This window comes from Madurella fahalii, assembly GCF_045866475.1.
Source record: "Madurella fahalii IFM 68171 DNA, scaffold_5, whole genome shotgun sequence".
Lineage (NCBI taxonomy): Eukaryota > Fungi > Ascomycota > Sordariomycetes > Sordariales > Madurella > Madurella fahalii.
Window position 1 is genome coordinate 3,346,872 of NW_027263975.1, and position 22,670 is coordinate 3,369,541.

Sequence of the window (22,670 nt, forward strand, 5' to 3'; positions counted from 1 at the left end):
TGTCAATTGGGCCCAGAGCTTCGTCCATGACCATTTCTCAGCTTAGCACCACCCGATCTTCATACCTCGATCACCATGGCGAGAAGGCGCACGAAAAAGAGAACCCATGTTGGTGCCAACAATCCCGCCACCGCGGAAGCGATCAATGGCCATGCAAACTCGCGGGACCCCAAGAGCATGGTAATCCGGATTGGCGCCGGCGAGGTGGGCACCAGTATCAGTCAGTTGGCCACTGATGTCCGGCGTGTGATGGAGCCGGGAACGGCCTCGCGCCTCAAGGAACGGAAAGCAAACAGGTTACGAGACTATGTCACGATGTGCGGCCCGCTTGGAGTTACCCACCTACTATTGTTTTCACGGTCCGAGTCGGGAAATACGAACCTCCGTTTGGCAATTGCGCCGCGCGGCCCTACGTTCCACTTCAGAGTAGAAAAATATTCTCTCACCAAGGACGTCAGGAGGGCGCAAAGGCACCCCAAGGGAGGCGGAAAGGAGTACATTACCCCTCCATTGGTACGTATTCCAACTCCCACCTCACTTCCCAGTTGCCAAGTTAACCGCCGCCGCAGCTCGTCATGAACAACTTCACCAACCCTTCATCCGACGCAAACTCCAAGGTTCCCCGGCATCTCGAGTCCCTCACCACAACCGCCTTCCAATCTCTCTTCCCCCCGATCAACCCCCAGACAACACCGCTCAAGTCGATCAGGAGAGTGCTCCTCCTAAACCGTGAGCAGTCACCCGAAGATGACGGGACATTCATAGTAAACTTCAGGCACTACGCTATCACAACCAAAGCAGTTGGCCTCTCCAAGCCACTGAGACGGCTCAACGCGGCCGAGAAGCTGTTGAAGTCCAAAAAGGGGAAGAAGGGGGGTCTTCCGAACCTGGGGAAGCTCCAGGACATATCCGAGTTCATGATTGGCGGCGAAAACGGGGAAGGGTATATGACCGACGGGACAAGCGGTAGCGAGGTCGAGACGGACGCCGAAGTTGAAATCCTTGAGACGACAGCGAAGAGAGTTCAGAGTGGCAAGAGCAGGGCTGCTGCGGAGCAAGATAGCGATGCCGAGGATGGCGGCGGGAATGACCATGTCGAGCGCCGCGCGGTGAAGCTGGTGGAGCTGGGGCCGCGCATGAAGCTACGCATGACTAAGGTAGAAGAGGGACTCTGCTCGGGTAAGGTCATGTGGCATGAGTACGTCCACAAGACGAAGGAAGAAATTAAGGATTTGGAGAAGAAGTGGGAGCAGCGTAGGAAAGAGAAGGAGGCCCGCAAGAAGCTGCAGAAGGAGAACGTGGAGAAGAAGCGCAAAGCAAAGGAAACCAACAAGAAGTCTGGCGGCACCGGAGGCGAAAAGGACGACGACGAGATGGACATTGATGAGTACGACAGCGACCTATATGATGACGACGCCTTCGATAGCGAAGGGCTCGAAGGCGATGCTGAGGAGCAGGTCAATGCTCGGATGGAAGATGATGGCAAGTGGGAGGATGAGGAAGAAGAGATTGCAGAGGGCAAAGCTTCCAAGAGGAAATCTCTCAAAACTTGATATAATATAAATCTTGGTGGTTTTAGCGCAAACTGCAAACTGACGCATTTGTTGAAGTCGTCTGTTTCGAACAGTGCCGCTATCATCCAGGTGGGGTTGTGGGATACGCCAAAGAATAGGATAGCCAAGGTTCGCAGTAGACCGGCATGGGATGAAAGTCCATGTCCTACAGCAGTATCTTCACAATTCCTACCAAGAATGAACCAGGGAGGTTTCGATAACTACGGGTGACGATCCGTGACTGAGGTTCATGGCGGGCACATTACCGTTTGCGCTAGGATAAAGACTTGGCAAGATCTCTGCAACCATAGAGCCTGTTCCCTTCGCCCTCATAATACCCCTGAATCAGTAGCAAACGCCGCAGATCTCGGCCGTATATTCCCCGTTCCATCGGGTGCCGACTCACTTCTTGATCTTGTATGGCGCGGATCAGCGTTAAAGAGGGGCGCGCCTATCGGGTACCTGTACATGGGTAACATGCGGGTGAGGCCGTCCCTCCGGCAGCTAGATAAATTACCGCCACCACCTTCCTTCTAAGATGCCAGAGTCTCCTCAATCGGCTTGATATTCTTGATATTCTTGGTTGTAGATACGATATACTTTCCAAACTACGGTAAGCAAGTATGAGGAGAGATCCTTTTGTAAGGCGCAACACTCGAAGGGGATCGCGGTGTTCGCCCCCTGGAAGTCGGTTCTAAACCGCCATGCAATCCTCGATGATCGCGCACAATGCCCCCATCCCTTGTAGTAACAGCCAGCCATGCTAACGATGCCAATGCAATTTTGTCCCGCCCCAAGTAAAACGCCTGTTCGCCTGAACAAGAACGCCGGATATCCATGTAAATGCAAAACAAAAGAACCCCTCCCATTCCCTCATACATCCCCCACTCCCAATCTCTCACTCATTCCCCTGCTGCGCCTCGTAAACCCTCATCGCCCTCTCCAGCTCCTCCAGACTGCTCCGGTCGCCGTACGCATCCGCCAGCGCGGCATCCTTGCGCCGCCGCTCGGCCTCGGCCTGCTGGGCCTGTGCGAGGCGCTCCTCGACCTGTGCTTCGCGGTAGGTGGCCACGGCGTAGCCTGCCGTGATGACGCCTACGAGAGGAGGCACCCTATATTTGGGAGGGGTTTGGTTTAGTAAACCCGGAAAGAAGGGGTTGCGCGAGGAGAGGACAAAATACCATTTAACACCCTTTCCGCCGCCGCGGGAGGCGTTGTGGAGGTAAGGGAGGTAGCTTGGGTGGACGCGGGCCGAGGTTGAGAGGAGGCGTGACGAGGTTGGGTGGCTCATTTCTGAAGATGGGGGAGGAGGTAGGCGCGGAGTAGAAAGCAAATGGGTATCTTTGGCCAAGTAGAGTTGTTATACTGGTTGCTTCTTCTTCTTCTTCTGTTGCTGCTGCTGCTGCTGCTGCTGCTGCTGCTGCTGCTGCTGCTGCTGTTGTTGTTGTTGTTGTTGTTGTTATTGTTGTACTATGGTGCAGTTTGGACTTCAAATTCTTCTAGCTTGGGTGCTCGGTTCGGGCTCGGATGGGGGGAAGACGACATGAAATAAACAGCAAGTGAATCGGAAGCGGGAGCGGGAGCGGGAGCGGGAGCCAGAGGGCTCAAGGCGCCGGCGGGGAAAAGGGTTGTCAAAAGTAATAAACGAGTGTCACAATGTCTTAGTGCCGTGCGTGAGACAATAACTGCCGCCAAAGGGCGCCAGTCAGCCCATAAAAGTTGGGGGTGTCGAGCCGTATAAAGCGTGCATCGCCTGCATCACAGGCGGCACTGTTCGGCATGTGGTGTGATGGGCGCCCCACAGATGGTGCGTGAAGTCGGGCCACAGGCGTGGGGTAACCGAGCTAAAACCGTGGGGCTTGCGGCCACCTCCGCTTCCCCGGATTTGGCTGGCTGCATCGTGAGGAGAAGGGGGTCGTTCTCGTGGGCGGCCATGTCAGAGGCCCGATGATTCGCTGTGCGGATCGGACACCAGTGACACGGCTAGCGGCCGTCGAAATAAGCATTACGGGACCAAACTTAGATGCATTTATATCCCAGCTTGGTCGCATGCCGGGGCTGCGGCGAGTTCCATTGCGCTCTGTGGATGATTTTCTTCTAAATACTTACATACAGCACCAGTTGGCTTTCAGGGATTTCAATGAATGGTTTCAACCGGACGATGTTATGGCGAGCGGGATACCGTAGGCCCATGAGCAGGTTCCCTGTCTCGTGCGTGGCCGCCTCCCGTGCTGCGACCAACGGCAGTCAAGGACCCTCGGGCGGGCGCGAGAGGGAATTCTACTATGGAACCGGCGAGACGGGGGGATAGAGCCAGTTGCTGATCCGCTTCAATACCTTATGGATAAGCCGGCCATCCGGCGCTCTCTAACGCCAACACTACGAATAGCAGCATCAATATGTGCACCTGGAAAGTCTAGCTGACATCAAAGCAGGTACCTACCTTGCCTAGGGTTCAGTCGCGGCAGAGCGGGTGTTCCCGAGTCAAACCAGGGCTGAAGCCAGATCGAGTCGCCCACACGAATCCCCGCGCCGCAAATTTGACATAAGGCTTCCCAGTACTGCTTGAGTAGCCACGGTGATTCCGCATTCCCAATTGACTACTAAGCCAACAAATATCGGTTACACGGGAAGGAAGCGGATTCGGGCCACGCAAAATGCACGGAAACCTAAGAGATGGTTGCAATATGGGGTCGCTTCGACACTAGAGATCATTGTTCCGTGTTGGCGCACAGGAACTGGAGTTCTCATTGGCCATCCTCGGCTGGGAAAATGACGGTTGCGGACCCAAGCGCGGGTGGCAGGCGGAAGTAACGGGACATTGGCCTCTTAGGTCCCAGGGAAGAGTTCTCGTCGCAGGGCGTAAAGCGGTCGGGTGTAACACAAGACCGGAAATGCCCACGTATCGCGCCGTGAGGATGGGGTGCTTGGGTGACGATCCAGAGACCAGGCCTCAGAATGGCATTGGTTGAGTGTTTTAGCCCACCGTTCTAGAACTAAGGTAAGCCGCACCCATCAGACTATCTACCAGTCATATGGATGGGCTCACGTTGCCCATGTGGCAGCCTGGTATATTACCGCTGCATATAGCCTCCGGCCATACACAGCACAGGGCGCATCACATCTAGTGTCGGAGGGTCTTGGTATTTCACAGCTTCCTGCGCCGAACACCCCGATATCTCGTCAATTGCGTCTCCTCGGTTATCTGGGATTCCACGCCGTCAGACATCACATCCGACTACTAGTAACAACTCCGGAGAAGTGCACGCACCTCGAGGGAGCAATACGTCTCACTATATCGAATTATCTACCTCTAGGAATGTCCCCCGACAATCCATCTCCAAAAACCCCGTCCTCAAAAGCTGGATCTCCGAAGCCGCCGCTGGAGAACGAGGCCATTGCAGTCGACTACCCTACTGAACTGATCGAACCGGGCGATGAGCCGCCCGAGGAGGATGAGTTCCTAGCTGCAGGTTGGGACGCCACGTCGTCGAAGGCATCAACATCTGTAACGTCCAGCATCTACGCCCACACGTATGAGAACGGGCGGCGCTATCACTCGTACAAGTACGGCAGATACCCGATCCCAAACGATGATCTCGAGCAAAATAGAGAGTACATGAAACACGCCATGATGTTGGAGATGACGGTACGGGCGCTTTGATTGCTGTAATTGTAGACTGCCCGTACAGGACTGACGTGGAACGGAATTCCAACACCAGGATGGGAAACTATATTATGCGCCCATCGGCGACGACCCGCAAAAGATTATCGATATTGGTACGGGCACGGGTATCTGGGCCATAGAGATGGGCGACTTGTTCCCCAGCGCACAGATCCTAGGCCTGGACCTCTCGCCAATCCAACCTCAATGGATGCCGCCAAACGTCAGGTTCATAGTCGACGACATTGAGGATGAATGGGCAAGCGGCTCCGGCTGGGACTTTGCCCACTTCAGGAGCATGGCGCTGGTGTTGCGGGATCTGCAAAAGGTGGTGGACCAGACGTTCCGGTGAGTCTGCGTTTTCTACCGGGGTAACCTCAAGCATGAGGTGGTCAGGCTCGACATGAGATTTGGGGTACCAACAGAGCGACAGGCACCTCAAACCCGGCGGCTGGATCGAGTTCCAAGACCCGCACGGCATGCCCTTCAGCGACGACGGCACCATGGGCGAAAACGACGTCCTGAAGCAATTCTACGAGCTGTGCGTCCAAGCCATGGCCAAGTTCGGCATGAACCTGAACCTGGGAACCAAGGTCGGCGAGTACCTCGAGCGCGCCGGTTTCATCAACGTCACGTGCATCAGGAAGAAGCTGCCTATCGGCACGTGGCCCAGGGACAAGACCATGCGCCTGATCGGGCTGTATGTGAGGGAGAATATGTACCAGTCCCTCCCATCGCTGGGCAAGGCTTTTGCGAATCTGGGCATGTCCGAAACGGAGAGGGAGGCCTTTGCGGCGAAGGTAAGGGAGTCTGCGGAAGACGCGCGGCTGCATCGGTATTACAATTATTACTTCTGGTATGCGCAGAAGCCCGAAGAGTAAAGTAGGTTTCTGCAGGGAAGTTGGGGGGTGCTTTAGTCGAATCACACGACAAATTCATGGACAAGTTTCGTCTCTGGCGGGCCGTACACAGCAAGTAATGAGGTTGAAACAAAGATGGGATACGGCAGAAATTTCCTCTTAGAGCAGCTCACTGATCTCGAGACCAGTAAGTAGGTAGCCAACTATTTACACGCACAAATGAAGTCAAGTCCGTCACGTCATAAAGCATGTTTCTCAGCTTTTCGCATCAAAAGGAAACGAAATGAGCTGCCTCTCCATCAGGCTTCCCCTGAGCTATGGACACATAGCCAGATTTTTAGTGGTCATTGTGAAAAAAAAAAAAAAAAAAAAAAAAAAAAATAGGTGCGGACTAGAATAGGAGGGAAAAAAAAGAGAAATGAGAAGGAAAATGGGCAAAGGCCCCGTTCTCGGAAATTTGTTAAAGAAAACAAACAAGTGTTTCTTGCTAGAGTTTTCTCGCAGTTTCCTCTCGTCAAAACCGGATGGGAAATATCGCGAAGCATACTGCGCTTCCCGCTTCTGGTGCGGTCAACGTCGTGTGAAGTTCATTTAGTCTAGCGTTGGCTGCGGGATATAGGTAAAAGTCCGGGTGATGATGGGAGGCTTGGGAGTAACGGACTTGGTAGGAGCAGGCTTGGTGGGTGCCGGCTTGGTGGGTGCCGGCTTGGTGGGTGCCGGCTTGGTGGGTGCCGGCTTGGTGGGTGCCGGCTTTGTTGGGGCGGGCTTGGTAGGGGCGGGCTTCGTGGGAGCTGGCTTGGTAGGGGCGGGCTTCGTGGGAGCTGGCTTGGTAGGGGCGGGCTTGGTCGGGGCAGGTTTAGTGGGAGCCGGCTTCGTCGGGGCGGGTTTGGTAGGCGCGGGCTTAGTAGGGGCTGGCTTGGTAGGAGCAGGTTTAGTAGATGCCGACTTCGTCGGGGCTGGCTTTGTGGGAGCTGGCTTGGTCGGGGCGGGTTTGGTGGGAACTGGTTTAGTAGGTACCGACTTTGTCGGGGCTGACTTGGTAGGGGCAGGCTTAGTAGATACCGACTTCGTCGGGGCGGGCTTTGTGGGAGCTGGTTTCGTCGGGGCGGGCTTAGTAGGGGCGGGCTTTGTTGAGACAGACTTGGTGGGAGCTGGCTTGGTAGGAGCCGGCTTAGTGGGAACGGGCTTGGTTGGCTCCGGCTTGGTTGGCTCCGGCTTAGTGGGAACGGGTTTGGTTGGCACCGGCTTGGTTGGCTCCGGCTTGGTTGGCTCCGGCTTAGTGGGAACGGGCTTGGTTGGCACCGGCTTCGTTGGCTCCGGCTTGGTTGGCTCCGGCTTAGTGGGAACGGGCTTGGTTGGCACCGGCTTCGTTGGCTCCGGCTTGGTTGGCTCCGGCTTTGTACTGGTAGGCTTGGGAACGTGGGTAGGGACAGGTGACCTCGTAGGACGGGGCCGTCGTGTAACTGTAGTCCGGGGAAGACTAGTGCTGGAGGGGACTAGGTCCGTCGGGTGCGGGACACGTGTACCGGTGGGAACTAGGACGACAGAATCATCCTGGGCAATTGGGAGAGCGATAGTCTGCTGGACAGCCGCGGTGGCAGCCAGGAGAGTGAAGAGGATGCGGGTCATCTTGGCGGCTTAGGGTCGGGATTGAAGTGACAAGGCGACGAGGCGAAGCTGAAGGGCCTGGTGTGCGATCGGTTGATCAGCCTCCTGAGGCAGGAGCTGTTAAATACCCATGGAGGCTCCCCGCCGTGTGTCTACAATGGATCATGACAAAGTCTCTATCGGTCCTGGAGCAAGTTCCGGGCCAAAGTAATCTGCTGTCTGCCACCGCTCGGATGATGCCACTTGCGGAGTGAGCGAGCCAAGCTTGCTGATATTGAAACTGCAACCCAACAAGACGGCTTCTCAATCACATCATCCCGTCCCTTGAGTTGATTCTCGTGAACTACTAGAACGCAGAATGGTGGTGTTGCTGATGGATGTTCCATACCGAGCAAATGGAAAAATTGTGCTAGCAACACTCAATATAGGCGGAACCGAATAAAAAGAGCACGGCACGGAAATTGACTCTCCAATATGGTGCTCGAGAGTCACAACGTCGTGCCCGGTAAATACTGTACCCGGTCCGGAGAGGCGTCGCTATTTTTCCGCCCAACGAGAAAGGCTGGATAGCGAACGTCCATGATGTCGTCAACTCAAATACCCGGGTTGCGGCGCTGGCTTCCTTGCCCGGGTTTGTTCATTCTTAGCCCCTATTGTTCCACAAACCCGGTCAACCGGTATGGGCCTTAGGACATCCCAGACAGCTCGGATTAGGTGCGTGTTTGTGAACGCCGAAAATATCCAACTATGATGTCTTTCAGTCGGAGCTAAATAGGCATCGACTGGAATTACACCGGTAGCTCATGGTTTGCGGGATCTTTGCATGCGTTTAGCCTCGCAAATGCCGACGAGATGTTGGGGTTGCCTCTAAGTTTGGACCAGGGGAATCTAGACCTGGCTTGACTTGCGGTGTCGTTGCAACCCCTACTAGATGAGGTCGACGTAAGCTTATCCGGGGTCGCAATATGTACTGTAGTCTGTGTATGAAGGGCAGGGATCAAGATTGGTGCGGTTCCTGAGCGGGACCCCAGCTTTTCCCCACCTGTTCCACATTCATAGATCACTACACTACCTTACATTATCCACGCAGCGGGGCTGACACGCAGTGCCCCGCTAAGGTTCCGCCACTTCTATTCGCTAGAGTTCCTTGCTCTTTGGCTTGATAGGGCACATCTCATCAGCCCATGGGAAGCTGATGCCATGAACGGGGCCGCGGCCACCCTACACTAGGAAGAAGCTCGCTTCGATGCGGGCATTGTTTCCAGAGAGGGGCGGGAGGATAATAGGCGAGCCCCCGGGAAGGCTAAATATGTCTCGGGTGCCCACATCCCGAAGACTGCGGGCGGCTGGCGGAATGGTGTGAATAGTTCGGACTCAGCTCCGAAGAGCATGGTTGGGCCGAGGCCCTTTGCTGCGGTAGGATGTGCCTGCTTGCTGCCCGAGAACGAGGCCGTGAGTAGACGCTTGCCACATACCACAGTATGTATTCAAGCAATGTCGTTGGCATTCGCTTGGTAGTTGTGATGTAAGCATGTCATTTGACGTCCATTCTCGATCCTAGGTTGTCTCGTCGCTCACCTAAAGCGGTTGAAAACAACGTACATGCCGTACGGGGTGCTTTTACCAAGGTGGCAAGACAGCAACGTCCCGCTTTATCTGAAGTCCTAGGCCTGTGATTGATCTCTAATCAAGTGGAGCTTCTTGGCAGTAACAAGGCAAACGTGTCATGTCCAGTCCACCGATCTTCCGCACCAAACCTGTCGGCTGCGCGAGAATGGTCCTAAGGAAGCGGGTCGACTTGTGAGGAAGAGATTGGCTAAGGTAATTACCTTATTTTTTTTTGATGTATTTGCATCAGAAAGGTCTTATGGCGTGATTCTGGCACGTTGGGTATCCCTGGCGCCTGGAGGCTCTACGTCTTTCTGAGACTCTGAAATGCAAATGCTTCAGCAATTGTTCCTAGCAGAGGGGCGCCTGTCCCGTAACACCAATTTCTGTATATGATTCCATGCTCCTAACTCGGTGCCGGATTTACAGCGTGAATCCCTCGCGGCTGGGGACAATGGCGTAGAGCTGTATCTTTCCTCTACGGGGTGTCACTGACTACATAGTTTTGGCGGCCCCATTCTCAATTCCGGGCTTCGTTGCTGTGATACACACATGCCGCCAATGGTTCTGATAGCAACCACCTTCAGGCCGGCGACAGTGTTGATGAAAAACGCTCAAATACATCTAGAAGATCAATGAAGAAGTGGGGATAATTAATAGTCAAGACATAAAACATGCGTAGCACAGGGCGGATATTCTTGGAGTAAGCCTCGGTGAACATGCGTTTTCCACCATCCCGGCGAGGACGCCGGTGAGAGACTGGGCGATGATCGGCGTAGCGGCATACTTGTAAGCCTTGCTCATGCCTCGAACCGTTTTCTTGGGCGTGTAATTCTCGACGCCGATGGCATCATCGAATTCGAATAACACTACGTTAACCTTCCTCACGGGTTCGAGGATGCAGTAGCAACCAGCTAGGGTTGTCTCAGAATCGGTGGCATGAACAAACGTCGCCACGGTGTAGCTGCCATCATGATGATGGTCCATATTCGAATGCTTATTTGCGGTGGCAGATCGGAGCGAGCAACGCTCTGCCTGGCCTTGACAATGTGGTGGGATCAGATCGGTACCCTTGAGGCGCAGTTCGCGGCGAGCCATGTAGGCGGCAACATGGCCGACGCCACAGCCACTATCCAGCAGCGGCGAGCCTTCTGGGAGGTCCAAGATGCGAAGTATTTTGCTCTAGGGCACGAGGGGCGCGCCGAACATGATACGGCTAATTTATGTTCATGTCATAATATGCAACGTGCTGGGTCCTGCTAAGCACAAGGCGGGGGTGGTAAATGCGCGATTCGGGAGACTGCCGTCGGTAGCCACTGCATGTTCTCAGAACTGTGCGCCGCCGGCCAACCTAAGAACTGTGTGTCTCGATTTCTCGTAGCCGTTGGCCACTGTAGGTTGTAGGTATGTGTAGGTGCTTGGGTGGAATGAGTGAACAATGTTAAGGAAACTGTCTCTAATTGTGGTCCTATCTCGAGGATTAACTTAGGAAGAAGGGGTCGCGATTCGTAGGAGTGGATACTGAGTATTTTAATTCCCTGTTGGAACACACGGTGCTGTACCGCTACTGTACCTCTACTGTACCTAATTATTGAGGTACGAGCTCTTCCTGCATACTGTGTGGCTTTTGGTTATCCGCATGATGAAAAGCCTCGTCGAGCCTTGAGGCGGCGATTGGTCCCTATCGGTTTCGTGCAGCCATGTTTCCTCGAGAGCTGCCACATGTGTGTAGGTGGCTGAAAGCGTGACCGGGTCATCAAGTTGGGCACTTACTGCCAATCACCTCTGACTAAGCATCACAAGCACTGTGATCCCACAGGCTTCTGGCAAGAGAGACATGTGCATCCTATGGGGTGGAGGAGTACCCAGGGCGAAGCCGGCGTGGTTCCGGAAAGGTACCTTACGGGGTGCAAATGCACACATTGGTATCTGCGCCAATATAATCACCTTACCCCCCGCATCTTGACTAGTATACATTATTTGGGCGAAGCCCAGCGATGCGCTGCTTTCCTAGCGCTATGACAAGGAAGGTAGTTTCTCTGTCTATCCGTAACGAGAGCTTACATCTCCGGCGCATGATGGATGCAGTGTAGCGAGTGCCTTGCTCTAGTACCGATCGCACTACCCCTGTCTCATTTCCAATCCATCCAGTGCCTTGATGCAAGGTAACGTTACGATTCCCATTGACGCTCGCGCTCTTATGAGCGGAGCGATGGACAACGAGATGGTGATAAGAAGCTCAACGGTCGGTGGCGGGGAACATGCGGAAAAGAGATGGACCCCGATGTGCAGGGTCACAGCTACCACCCTTGTGCCCCCACTATCGACCCCAGGTAGGCACCTTTTGTGATCTCGACACCACGTGCTCCTTGTCAGAAGGACCCCTGCGACAACCCATTCCTCCCATGTGGTCGCTTGATTGCAGCCTCTCAAAAAGTGCTATCCCCCAAGGGGAAGCTGCTTCTGCAAGGGGTCAGTCGGAGGTAACCACTACATCGTCATGGCCGTCCGAACTCCCGGGTTTAGAGCACCCCGTTCGCAGATCCCGATCCAAAAGAACTGGTCAAATTGGGCCGAGACTTGTTCACTGCCGTTTTCCGGGTTTCCGGGGCCGGGAGGCTCCGTCTGTGCCACAACCTAAGGTAGGTACTAGCTTATCAGGGACTGCACGTCTCGTCCAAAAGGATGGCTGAAGGCTACCACACAAGGTACTTTCCTTCTCATTGAACCTAGCGCTCCTCTACCAATCATAAGGTAGTGGAAGGACTGCCAGTACCTGGCACCAAAGAAGTAACGTTTTCTCTTGGTAACCGTGACGGCACCGAATTCTGCTGCCTTGGTGAACACGCCCCCGCGTTGCAGGTACCACGGTCTCGAGGAGAGAACCCGGGACATGTAGAGACAGTACTTTACATGAACATGAGATGTCCGAAACACAAAAAAACAGCACGCGGTGTACACAGGACCACATGTAGCGCAGACGACAAAGGGCGAGCTGACGAAGCATTGCCGTGTTTCACCTGAGAACCATGCGAAATTCTGGTTTCTTAATGTCTCGCATGTCCTGCCGTCTTAATAAACCGATGTGGAGTAGCACGGGATCGAGAGATGCAGCTGCATTCTTGATCGCCTTGGGTCACGTCGTAAGCCTCCGGGCTGTGGCTTCATCCCTAGGCCCTCCCCTGAGCCGTTTAAGATGGGCTCGCGGAGTGTGCAACGTCACAAGTGCTGTCATGCCCAGAGATGGTAAAGTTCATGAGATGGTGGTAGCATCTCAGGTGCTTGGGCTCCCAAATTCATCGTATATATAAAAGATTTGTGATAACCTGATTCACGCTTGCATTACCTTGAGGGAAAGTTTTCAAGGCCTCGCATTGGCTTCCCAACCACTCCTTCCTCCGATCTGTTTCTGCTCTCAATCGTTTTATCCACCGATGGCTCTTCTTATTCTTCGCGTTGCGGCCCTTTGGGCCATGATTGCTTCTCTTCCCGGGTCGCTTGCTGGTTTCGATGCGGGAGCATCCAATAACGTTGCCATTTACTGGGGTGTGTACGAACCACTGACAATTGTGAACCATATCACTGATGTCCACGATCCACAGGACAAAATTCCATCAACCGAGCTGATGGCCAGCAGCGTCTTGCCACATATTGCGCCAGTATGCACAATGTTGCGTAGTTCACATTTCTCTCAGCACCATGGCTGACATTCTCCAGACACTCCCGTCAACATCATCCCTCTCGCCTTCCTTCACGTCATCAAGAACCCGACCATGGTCAACTTTGCCAACGCGGGCGATAACTGCACGACTTTCCCGGGAACACAGCTTCTCCGCTGTCCGCAAATAGAGTTAGTATCACTTCGGCCCTCCTTCTCCCCCTTCGAACATACCATAGTACTAACCCTCATTCCTCCTCCCCGTACAGGGAAGACATCCTTGCCTGCCAATCCCTCAACAAATCCATCCTCCTCTCCATCGGTGGAGCGACCTACACCGAGGGCGGCTTCTCCTCGCCCAGCGAAGCCACGCAATGGGCCGACACGCTCTGGGCCATGTTCGGCCCGGCCTCGCCGTCCTCCGCCGCGCTCCGCCCGTTCGGCTCGGCCGCCGTCGACGGCTTCGACATGGACTTTGAGGCGACCTCGGCCAACATGGCGCCCTTCGCGGCCGCGCTGAGGCGACACATGGATGCCGCGCCGGACGGCAGGAAGTACCTGCTGTCCGCGGCGCCGCAATGCCCCTTCCCCGACCACGCTATGGGCGAGATGTTGGACGCGGTGGGCTTCGACTTTGTCAGCGTGCAGTTCTACAACAACTACTGCGGCGCCCCCAGCTACGTCCCCGGCGCCCCCGCGCAGAACAACTTCAACTTTGCGAGGTGGGATGAGTGGGCCAGGGCGGGGAGCCTGAAGAAGGGGGTCAAGGTCCTGTTGGGTCTACCCGGCAGTCCGACGGCGGCGGGGACTGGGTATGTTTCTGGCGAGCAGCTGAAGAAGGTTGTGGAGTATTCGAGGGGGTTCGCGAGCTTTGGTGGGGTGATGGTTTGGTAAGTGACATTTGGCGGTTGCTTCGGGGGTTTGGAATGCACGTCTGGCTAACACATGGACAGGGACATGTCGCAGGTCTATGGCAACCCTGGATTCTTGAACAGTATTGTGGAAGCTCTGGGTGGCAAACTGCCGCCTCCGATTACAACAACTACTACTACCACTTCGAGTACGACGACTCGGGTTCCCACCACTCTCACGACCTCGACAAGAACGCTGACGATGGCCACCACTACCACGAGTACCACACAACCGTCAGGGTCATTGGTCCCACACTGGGGACAATGTGGTGGGAACGGGTATGATGGACCTACGCAGTGTGAGCCGCCGTACCAGTGCGTGCCTCTAGGTGACTGGTGGTCACATTGCGCGTAAGGCGGGAGTTGTAAAGGTCGGGTTGAGACCACCTCAGTTTCTTAAGCGATGCACTTCCTGCGCCGGAGTCTCGGTTTCATTGGGCGGGAATATTGCGATATGATGAGTACCTTAGGTACAGACACCTTATCTACGAGGAAAGAACTGCATCAGAAGGATAGTATTGCTGAGAATTAACTCGGCGACCGTCGAATGGAGGGCCGGATGTCAAAAGAGCTGCTGGGTACTGTGAAAACCGCCGCATCTTCGCGCTTTCGTCCTGTGTGATAAGTTGAAACCATCACTGACATATTGAGGCGTCCAATTAATCTAAGATTCCATGCTTGTGGCTCCCTCTCTTAGCTTGGAAATCAGGGCTAGAACGCCCAATTAAGTCTCCTCTGGTTGAAGCTTAGCTAAGATAGGTTATCAAACTTTAACATTCTTCGCTTGATATCCCCAGACCACAGGGGTTTCGGCGAGCATGACGCTTTTCGGGCAAATACTTGCCACAATCAGACGGTGGGCAGCAAAAAAAGCGTATCCGAGGGTCCGTGTTGCTGTTCGTCCATCAATACCCACTGCAATACCTTATTGCACGTGGTGAACCGCAAGGCTAGCAAAGAAAGCCCCAAGCTGTTTCTCTTCAGAACAGCGCAAGAGGCAGCTCAGGCTGTTGACTCCCACCTCCCGCCTCCCGCGTTCTTCGTTTCCATCATTTTCCTGCGTTTAAACTTCCCTACGTCGGCGTTCCGATCTTCGTTATGCAACAGCCCAAGTCCGAGAGTTTCTTGTCCCTGGTACGGATGACGCCGTCTGGCCGTTTGTGTTTCTTTCCCAACTCGATCCTCGGGGGTTTCTCCGCCAAGTACGTACAATACATGACAGATCCGCGCTCTCCGCAGACCTCGCCTGTCGCAACCAATAATTGGGATGGCAAATTGCTGCAGCCGTGTGGGGAATGACTCGCGTCTGCCCTACGAAACAGTTCGCGCATTGACACCGCGGTTGTGGCCACGAAGCTTCACCCTCAGTCACAGACAACTAAAAGCCGGTTGTGGCCTGCGGCTGACCTCTCCTAGGATGCCGGTCCAATCGCAGCTGCCAGGTTACCCAGCAGGTTTAGACGAGAACAAGTCAATGACGAAACTATTAGCTCTGCCTGCGGTTGCTACAAGAGCGCCCAGGGCCCCTCTTATCGCCACGCGAAACGCTGTAACCCCGACCGGTTTAAAGAGAACAACACATAAAAAAAAAAAAAAAAAAAGAAGCGCGCTGGACGCGCCTGATAGACACGACCTCGGTGATCGGCAGGGAGCGATGGGGACGCTGGTTCCGCCCTGGTACAAGTTGCAGCCGACGTCCCAGACGGGCTTGCTGGTTGCTGCCTTCTTCTGGGGCAGCTCGATGACTGTAGCCGCCTTCGACTCCGGCAAAGCAGCACGCCAAACCCGACGGTCGTGGAAGCGGTCGCGCAAGGTGAATGCATACATCATCATGATCTGGACCGAGATAGCTATGTGCATCACCTCGTCGATAACAAGCTGGCTCTTCTTACAGGGCTACATCCCCCCCCAGGTGCGTTGCGAGCTTCTACCATCGCTTCCGATCATCCGTCTAACAAGACCCGCTTGTTGCAGTGTCTGGTATTTTACGGGCATGCGTACGTGTCATTGCTCACCATGGCATCCTCGCCTTTCTGCTAATACGGGGACGTAATGAGTAGTTGTCTTGTGGACCATCCAAGTAAATGATCCAAGAAACTTCCTTCTCGAACCCTGCGCCTCGACTGACAAAGCGACCAGATCCAGTGCTTGATGCAGATCCTGGCGAACCGACTCTCCCTTATCCTCTACAACCCGGTGAAGGCGCGACGGCTAAAAGTGGGCTTGGGTATCGCTATTGGTATCATTAATGTAAGCGTCTTCTGCATCTGGGTTCCTGCCCGGCTGCAGATTAGCGCGACATGGATTCGGATCAACAGCATCTGGGATCGCATGGAAAAGGCTATATTCGCCTGCATCGACACGTCGCTCAACCTATATTTCATGTGGTTGGTCAAGTCCAAGCTGGTTGAGGGCGGCTTGACCCAGTACAAGCTTGTCTATCAGGTCAATCTGGTCTTGGTTTGGTTTTCAATTTCGCTCGATGTGAGTCCAGGGTCTTTGTCGTTGGGCTTTCTGAAGACCCCTATTAACCGGAAAACTCCAACAGATTCTGCTCATCGGCCTCATGTCTCTACGAGATGACGCAGTGTAAGTGCCACACCGTCGTTACTGCAAGTTTGATGATGCTGACCTGCAGTTCTGGAGATACGTCCAAGTACACCCCCTTACGTACCTTGCCAAACTCCACATCGAGATGAACATGGCCGAACTGCTTGGGAAAGTCATCAAAAAGTCCCAGCGGAAAAGCTCAGTTCAGACGGCAGATGTTTACCATGGTCCCCAGCTGGGTGTTGATATGTTTGATTGGTTGGGAAGCGCGAAGAATTTGATCATGCCCCAAGGAGGGCAGATGCACGACTTGAACATGGATATCCTCAACGAGCCGACATTGAGTGAGGTTGAGAAATCCCATCACCCGGTCGGGCAAGGGAATGCGGATGCGCGTACATCAGAGGCCACCATGGTGCACGGAGTCCGGCCGGGTGGATAGCGGGGCGTCGGGCTGTAGGTTGAGTACATGTCCGGACCATTGTTTGGACGACAGATGATTGGAATCCCTGATGAGCAAGCACTAGCATTCGGTGATCTGCTTGCAAGGATGATAGCAATTGAAACTCAAAATTTTGAGCTAAATCGGAACGGTTAGGTCTGTTACAGTGGTACCATTTGATTGATCAGCGTCTAAGGAGGCAGGATGAATACTATAGTACTGTACCTTAAGAGGACGTGCCATGTTTGGTAGCTTAGTGATGAATACATAATGCAAAAGTATTTTCCCACTCAATACCCTGCGTTGACTATTATGTGTCACAGACCGAGTTTTACCAGTGATCTCCAACATCTCAGACGAGACTGCTAATGAACTCATGTAGATTCAGGGGTTAGGACAAGTTGTGGACGGACTGTGAGAGGGTTAGGGTGCGTGGCTAGTCATGATGGCCAGCTGCTTACACCTGCCTGGCTAGTGGAGACACGCTTTGCCAACGTCACCTCATCTTCCAGCCCATCACAGGCAACGCGTGTGTTATCCATCAAGAAGAGCTTGTTCTTCACTCGTCAAAATGGATAGCTCATCACATGACTCCGTACCCAAGGGACACACTAGGACAAGGTCTGGTGTAAAAGGCAAGTAAAACGGAAACACTAGAAAATGGAAGCCAACGGTGCGTCGTTTGTGGAAGTCACCACACTCGGCCCGCGACACAGCGCGGTGGCGCAGAATACGAAGTTACCCTATATTTCTTCGTTCTCAATCTCTTAGAGATTCGCTAACACTGCCCGTAGCCACGCGGCCACGCTCCGCTACAAGAGGCCCTCTCGATGTTGACGAGTGAGTGCCTCGCTCATTTTCCCGCTCCTAAATTTCCGGTCGACATCCCCAACTTACATTTCACAAGAGCACCTCTAGCGTCCCCCCTGCACCCCGCAAACCATCCACCGCAGAGGATGGGCTCCCTTACTAGTCAACCCAGGACCCGAACCCCCGGCCCGGCGTCCCCGATCCCCCGCTCCCCTGCCCGCTCCCCAGCCCCGCCAACCCCCACCAGCATGGCAGCCATGAACCTGAAGCGCGGGGCCGGCCCGCCGCGCCCAAGGGACTTCTCGTACCTCCTCCGTCCCGAAATCTACCATCCACTAACCCCGCTCAACGTCCCGCCCCCCTTCCGCAACTCTCCGAAACAACCCACCCCGGACACTCCGATCCCGGACCTCATCGCGCGCGGCCAGTTCCGTGCCGCCGCCATCGCCGCCACGCAGGCGCTGACGGGGACGGGTTCGTCCCCGGCCGCGGCCCCGCAGCCCGACCCGACCGACCACGCCCGCATCTTCGAGCTGCTGTACACCCGCCTGGCCTGCCTGACGCTCATCGACGCGACCGCGCTGGCCGCGCAGGAGGTCAAGGCGCTGGGCGACCTGAACAGCCCGTTCTACTACGACCACCAGCACCAGCACCAGGATGACGGGACCCCCACCACCCCTGCCTTCCCTCCCACTCCCACTCCCACCGCGACCGCGACCGCGACCGCGATGGCCGCGTCGCACCCCGTGCACCTCGTCCCGTGGGACCTGCGGGTGCTGAGCGTGCGGCTGCAGGCGCTGGGGTTCGGAGACCCGCGGCGGGCCGTCATGAGCTACTACGACCTGGCGCGCGAGGCGCGGGCGGGGCTCGCCGAGGCGAGGCGGGGCCATGACTTCTCGGCGGCGGAGGTGTGGCGGGAGAGGTTGGCGGACCTGGGGGTGCGGGTTGCCGGGGCGCTGGTGGAGATGGGCGATCTCCCGGGCGCGGCGGGCCATCTGGGGACGCTGAGGGATGCCGCGGGCATGCGCATGCGGAGGGCGCTGCTGTGGCTGCACTTGGGCGATGTGGAGGCTGCGAGGGCGTGTTTCCCCGCGGAGGGGCCGAACGGTGTTGAGGAGAAGGTGGTGAGGGCGCTTTGTGAGATGGCGGACGGGGAGTATGAGGCGGCGGTGGAGAGGTGGCGGGAGTTGAGAGAGGAGGTGGACGATGAGATGGTCGGGGTGAACTTGGCCGTGTGCTTGCTTTACGTGGGGAAGATGCAGGAGGTGAGTCGACGGTGATTTTGAGCCCGTGTAACGTGGTCGCGATTGCTGATGCCGAACAGGGCAAGGCGTTACTGGAAAGCCTGGTGGATGCTGGCCGGAATTCGCACACGTTGCTGTTTAATCTGACGACCATGTATGAGCTGTGCACCGAGAGGTCACGGCCTCAGAAGGTCAAGCTGTCAGAGAAGGTGGCGGCTATGGACGAGACCGCGGATGGGTGGGAAAAGACCAACGCCGACTTTAAGTTATAGTAGCTAGTGGGGTTGGTATCACTTGGATGAGGGACGAATCCGATCGTTTAGCAGCGTCTTGCGCACGGGAGTCTTCTTGCTGACCTTAAAGGAAATGCTTAGACTCTAGTGGCGTTATTCGCGCGGGATGCCACCTACTCGTCGCAAGAACGTTCCCTATCAGATTGCAATCTGAAGGTATAGGATGAAGAGAAACTTTGGGCTTGTTAAGACATTCGATGATTCACTGGCATGCGTTTCGCTGCTCCTGCATTGTGCATCATGCAGGCAAGCACCAAATCCCCATATCTTCTCCTTTCGTTTCCTTTTCCCTTGTTTCTTTACTCTCCCCAGAGGATCGTGTGTTTGGGAGTGTCACGTAAAAATGATCTGAGCGCTGGAGTCATCTAAGTGTAGTTGAGGCCCAGTACTTAAACAAGGTAGTGGATGTGACTCAGAGACGAGTTTTGGCAAAATTTGACCACCCAACTGCAGATAGAAATAAAATCCTTCCTTCCTCTGGTCTTGATCTATCAATCGCGCTTGACCGACATGCACCTCGATTCGCTGCCAGGTATTGTACCGCCACGACCATGGAGAACTTAGAGAACTTTATGGCACCCGGCGCAACGGCTCCCAGCCGACAATCTACCTTCTTCGATTGGCCAAGGCCCGTGAGAGACCTGATTTACGCCCATGTTGTCGGCGCCAATGAAATGAAGTGGTGGCCCAGCCCGGATAGACGACTTCCCTGCGCCTCGATTGGTCTCCTCTCCGCCTCGTGCCATGTCCGCGAGGAGGCCACCGCCGTCCTATACCAGAACATCAGTCTCGGCTGGAAACCGGTGCTTGCCATGGAGTTTTTGGAGTTCATAGGGGCCCCGAGTATGCGTAATATCCGGCAGATCGGAGTCATCAACTCATGCTGTGACTCCTGCGACCCGTGGAAAAACTGGGGACGAGTGTTTGACTACTTACAATCAAATGGTGCGCGCCCTGGTGTCATTCGAGTCGACGTTGGTCCATCGTAAAGCCAGGAACTGCGTGTTTGAGCGTCCCCATGATGGTATGGAGAGTCAGTTCCGACGGGGGCTTGATTTCGATGCCAACTCTGGGTTCTGGGCGCAACTGATACGTCTGGAGGTGGAAAAATTCGTGTTTTACCACCTCGAGGTTCCCGAATACTTCGTATATCACTTTACACGGCGTCTAGGATGCCCAGTTCCCAATTGCTCTCGGCCCAGCGCCGGAATCGAAGTTGACAATCCTGCTCGTATGTTCGACCGAGGCAGCCGGCCCCGAATCGGCGCCGCGAGAACATTGGAGACAGGCTTGAGCACTCACTCCCACGGTGCGAGGCAAGAACGCCCGCGACATATCTTTGATCTCCCTTTTGAGATCCGGCAGCAGATCTACGACGAAGCTTGCCGCGACTGGATATACAAGGAGAAATGGCCAATCTACCCGAAGACCTTCAACTCGGGCATCGGTCTCATGCACACTTGCAAACAGATCGCTGCGGAAGCACGGCCCTCACTGTACAGAGAAATCGACCTCTACAGTGCCGGAGCACTGGACGCCCTCAAGACGCTCGGGGATGACATTGCGCTTGTCCGAAAAATCAACATCCACTTCTCCTGCTTCTGCCCCAGCCAGCAGGGAGCAAGGGGAAGCATCTATGAAACGACCCTGAACCCACATTATCCGAGGCCTGAAATAGAAGACGAGTGGACAGCGAACTGGGCAGAGATCATGGATATAATCCAAGGGAACCCGGGGATCCAAGAACTTTATATTCGGTTCGACACCTGTTGCCGGTACGCCTTGGAGCAGTTAAACATCGTTCAACAGCGGAGTTACACACTGCCAGCCGCCACGCTGGGTTTGATTCGCCAGCGGTGCATCAACCTCGAGAGCCACTTCGTCAACCTCCTCGAGCGCTGTCGTCATGTTGAGGTTATCGGTCTTGGCGGCGACGTTCCGCCCAACCTCCCCTTTTGCCTGATGCGCCCGAAGCCGGAGTCCCTCGGTCTTTCGCTCGTCTTTATGAGTACACTGATGAGTGAATTCATCTACCATCGTGAAGCTTACAAGCTGTACAGCGATGGGGCCGGTTGTTGTGACGAGACGGATCTCCCACTCGGATACCCGCAGACAACGTTGCTCAACAGAAGCCTTCGATTCAAGTTGAGAAAGCAGGATACAAGACGGGCGCAGAAGGAAAAGCACATGGGCGGCGACGTGTCCAATCTGTGTCAGAATAGCATCCCTTTCTTCCTACCTGATCTCATGACCGAGAGGGATTGGCGGGCCATTCAGAAGTCAATGGACTACGACAATCTGTTGAGAATCTGATCCCCTCCCACTTCTTCCACAGCAATACAAATCATTTGTTACTGAGCATGGGGTGGAACCTCATGACGAGCCGATCGGGCTGTCTACAGTGTATTTATTTGCGTTTCTCATTCGCCATCTTGTGCGCTTCGTCTCACACTGATCTTGATATTGAAAGCCTGCTCGAAGAAAAGAAAGAAAGGAAACAAAGGAAAAGGAAAGAGAAAGAAGAAAAAGAAAGAATGAGCAAGAAGCTCGCGAATTCTATTTCTCGTAGCCCACTGCCGATAATCTCCAACAAGGCGATTGATGTGGCTGGCTTTATGATGGATATGTCTAGCATCAGTGATCAGACGCAAATGCTGCGCTTAATAGTGAGAGACTCTGTTTGCGCCACACAAGGGGAAGGAGGCACTAGGTAAGATACCTTACCTTGACTCGCTCGGCTAGATCGACTACCTGAACCTAGGGCTAAAACGTCCAGATCTACCAGTGCCAGAGGTCAGTAAATTACCCTGTATCTCCTGTCGTCACATTACTGGATAATCCTTTTAGGTAGACACCTTCTGTACTGTGCCTACCGCCACCTCGCCTCACCGTCCTCAAGCCGGGCCGGGTTTTCTTGTTGATCAGGGCACTCGTTTCACTCGCCGCACCACGATCCATCCACAACAGCATTCGTTAAGTACGTACACCAGATTATTAAGTTGGTTGCCATCAATCAGAATAAACCAGCCAATTTGTTAACAATAATAGAATTATAAGATCTAGAAATTTGTGAAATTGTAGGTATTTGACTACTGCAAATAAAATATTGTGGCTAATAACCTAGTCGAGTAGGTACAACTTAAAGCTATCGCTAAGTGACTACAATATTATTAGTGTACTCGCGATAGTAGTACGGAATATCTTGAACGTTGAGCGCTACTTCTTAAGGGCTAGAAAGGAGGGTTCTTTACCTTTCCTTATATCTCTAGTGCTCCTAATTGAGATGAGCATCTAACGACAACGTCGCTTTAGCGTTGAAGACTTGGGAGCAGTAATTGTAACACTAAAAGCGACTAATGTTATAGTTCTCAGCTACTTCAACAAGCTACCTTCTATAGGAGGAAATTTTCGAGGTACGAGGCCTTTTCCTGTATATCCACTCTTCCAACAGATACTGCTTTCTTTAGAG

General features: G+C 54.3%; 8 protein-coding genes across 8 annotated transcripts; 6 read left to right on the forward strand and 2 right to left on the reverse strand.

The window, feature by feature from the left end:
• Window positions 1-75: 75 nt before the first annotated feature.
• On the forward strand, window positions 76-1,553 carry SSF1 (rRNA-binding ribosome biosynthesis protein; the record flags this gene model as incomplete). The annotated part of the gene is made up of 2 exons (XM_071065013.1): window positions 76-513; window positions 570-1,553. 2 exons carry the CDS (start codon window positions 76-78, stop codon window positions 1,551-1,553), a joined length of 1,422 nt encoding a protein of 473 aa, XP_070921114.1.
• Window positions 1,554-2,451: 898 nt separating this feature from the next.
• On the reverse strand, window positions 2,452-2,844 carry MFIFM68171_09595 (N-acetylglucosaminyl-phosphatidylinositol biosynthetic protein; the record flags this gene model as incomplete). The annotated part of the gene is made up of 2 exons (XM_071065014.1): window positions 2,452-2,665; window positions 2,735-2,844. 2 exons carry the CDS (start codon window positions 2,842-2,844, stop codon window positions 2,452-2,454), a joined length of 324 nt encoding a protein of 107 aa, XP_070921115.1.
• A 2,028-nt stretch (window positions 2,845-4,872) lies between these two features.
• MFIFM68171_09596 (Helix-turn-helix, Psq) lies at window positions 4,873-6,098 on the forward strand (the record flags this gene model as incomplete). Its single annotated transcript, XM_071065015.1, has 3 exons — window positions 4,873-5,202; window positions 5,276-5,565; window positions 5,651-6,098. 3 exons carry the CDS (start codon window positions 4,873-4,875, stop codon window positions 6,096-6,098), a joined length of 1,068 nt encoding a protein of 355 aa, XP_070921116.1.
• Window positions 6,099-6,668: 570 nt separating this feature from the next.
• MFIFM68171_09597 (uncharacterized protein) lies at window positions 6,669-7,706 on the reverse strand (the record flags this gene model as incomplete). The annotated part of the gene is made up of 1 exon (XM_071065016.1): window positions 6,669-7,706. One exon carries the CDS (start codon window positions 7,704-7,706, stop codon window positions 6,669-6,671), a length of 1,038 nt encoding a protein of 345 aa, XP_070921117.1.
• A 5,021-nt stretch (window positions 7,707-12,727) lies between these two features.
• CHT2_2 (Chitinase 2) lies at window positions 12,728-14,217 on the forward strand (the record flags this gene model as incomplete). The annotated part of the gene is made up of 5 exons (XM_071065017.1): window positions 12,728-12,839; window positions 12,896-12,952; window positions 13,011-13,143; window positions 13,221-13,841; window positions 13,905-14,217. 5 exons carry the CDS (start codon window positions 12,728-12,730, stop codon window positions 14,215-14,217), a joined length of 1,236 nt encoding a protein of 411 aa, XP_070921118.1.
• A 1,299-nt stretch (window positions 14,218-15,516) lies between these two features.
• On the forward strand, window positions 15,517-16,854 carry MFIFM68171_09599 (uncharacterized protein; the record flags this gene model as incomplete). The annotated part of the gene is made up of 5 exons (XM_071065018.1): window positions 15,517-15,859; window positions 15,923-15,942; window positions 16,002-16,346; window positions 16,411-16,451; window positions 16,509-16,854. 5 exons carry the CDS (start codon window positions 15,517-15,519, stop codon window positions 16,852-16,854), a joined length of 1,095 nt encoding a protein of 364 aa, XP_070921119.1.
• Window positions 16,855-17,912: 1,058 nt separating this feature from the next.
• MFIFM68171_09600 (uncharacterized protein) lies at window positions 17,913-19,180 on the forward strand (the record flags this gene model as incomplete). Its single annotated transcript, XM_071065019.1, has 2 exons — window positions 17,913-18,929; window positions 18,989-19,180. The coding sequence occupies 2 exons, from the start codon at window positions 17,913-17,915 to the stop codon at window positions 19,178-19,180; spliced, it is 1,209 nt and encodes a 402-aa protein (XP_070921120.1).
• Window positions 19,181-20,143: 963 nt separating this feature from the next.
• On the forward strand, window positions 20,144-21,514 carry MFIFM68171_09601 (uncharacterized protein; the record flags this gene model as incomplete). The annotated part of the gene is made up of 1 exon (XM_071065020.1): window positions 20,144-21,514. One exon carries the CDS (start codon window positions 20,144-20,146, stop codon window positions 21,512-21,514), a length of 1,371 nt encoding a protein of 456 aa, XP_070921121.1.
• Between the last annotated feature and the right edge of the window lie 1,156 nt (window positions 21,515-22,670).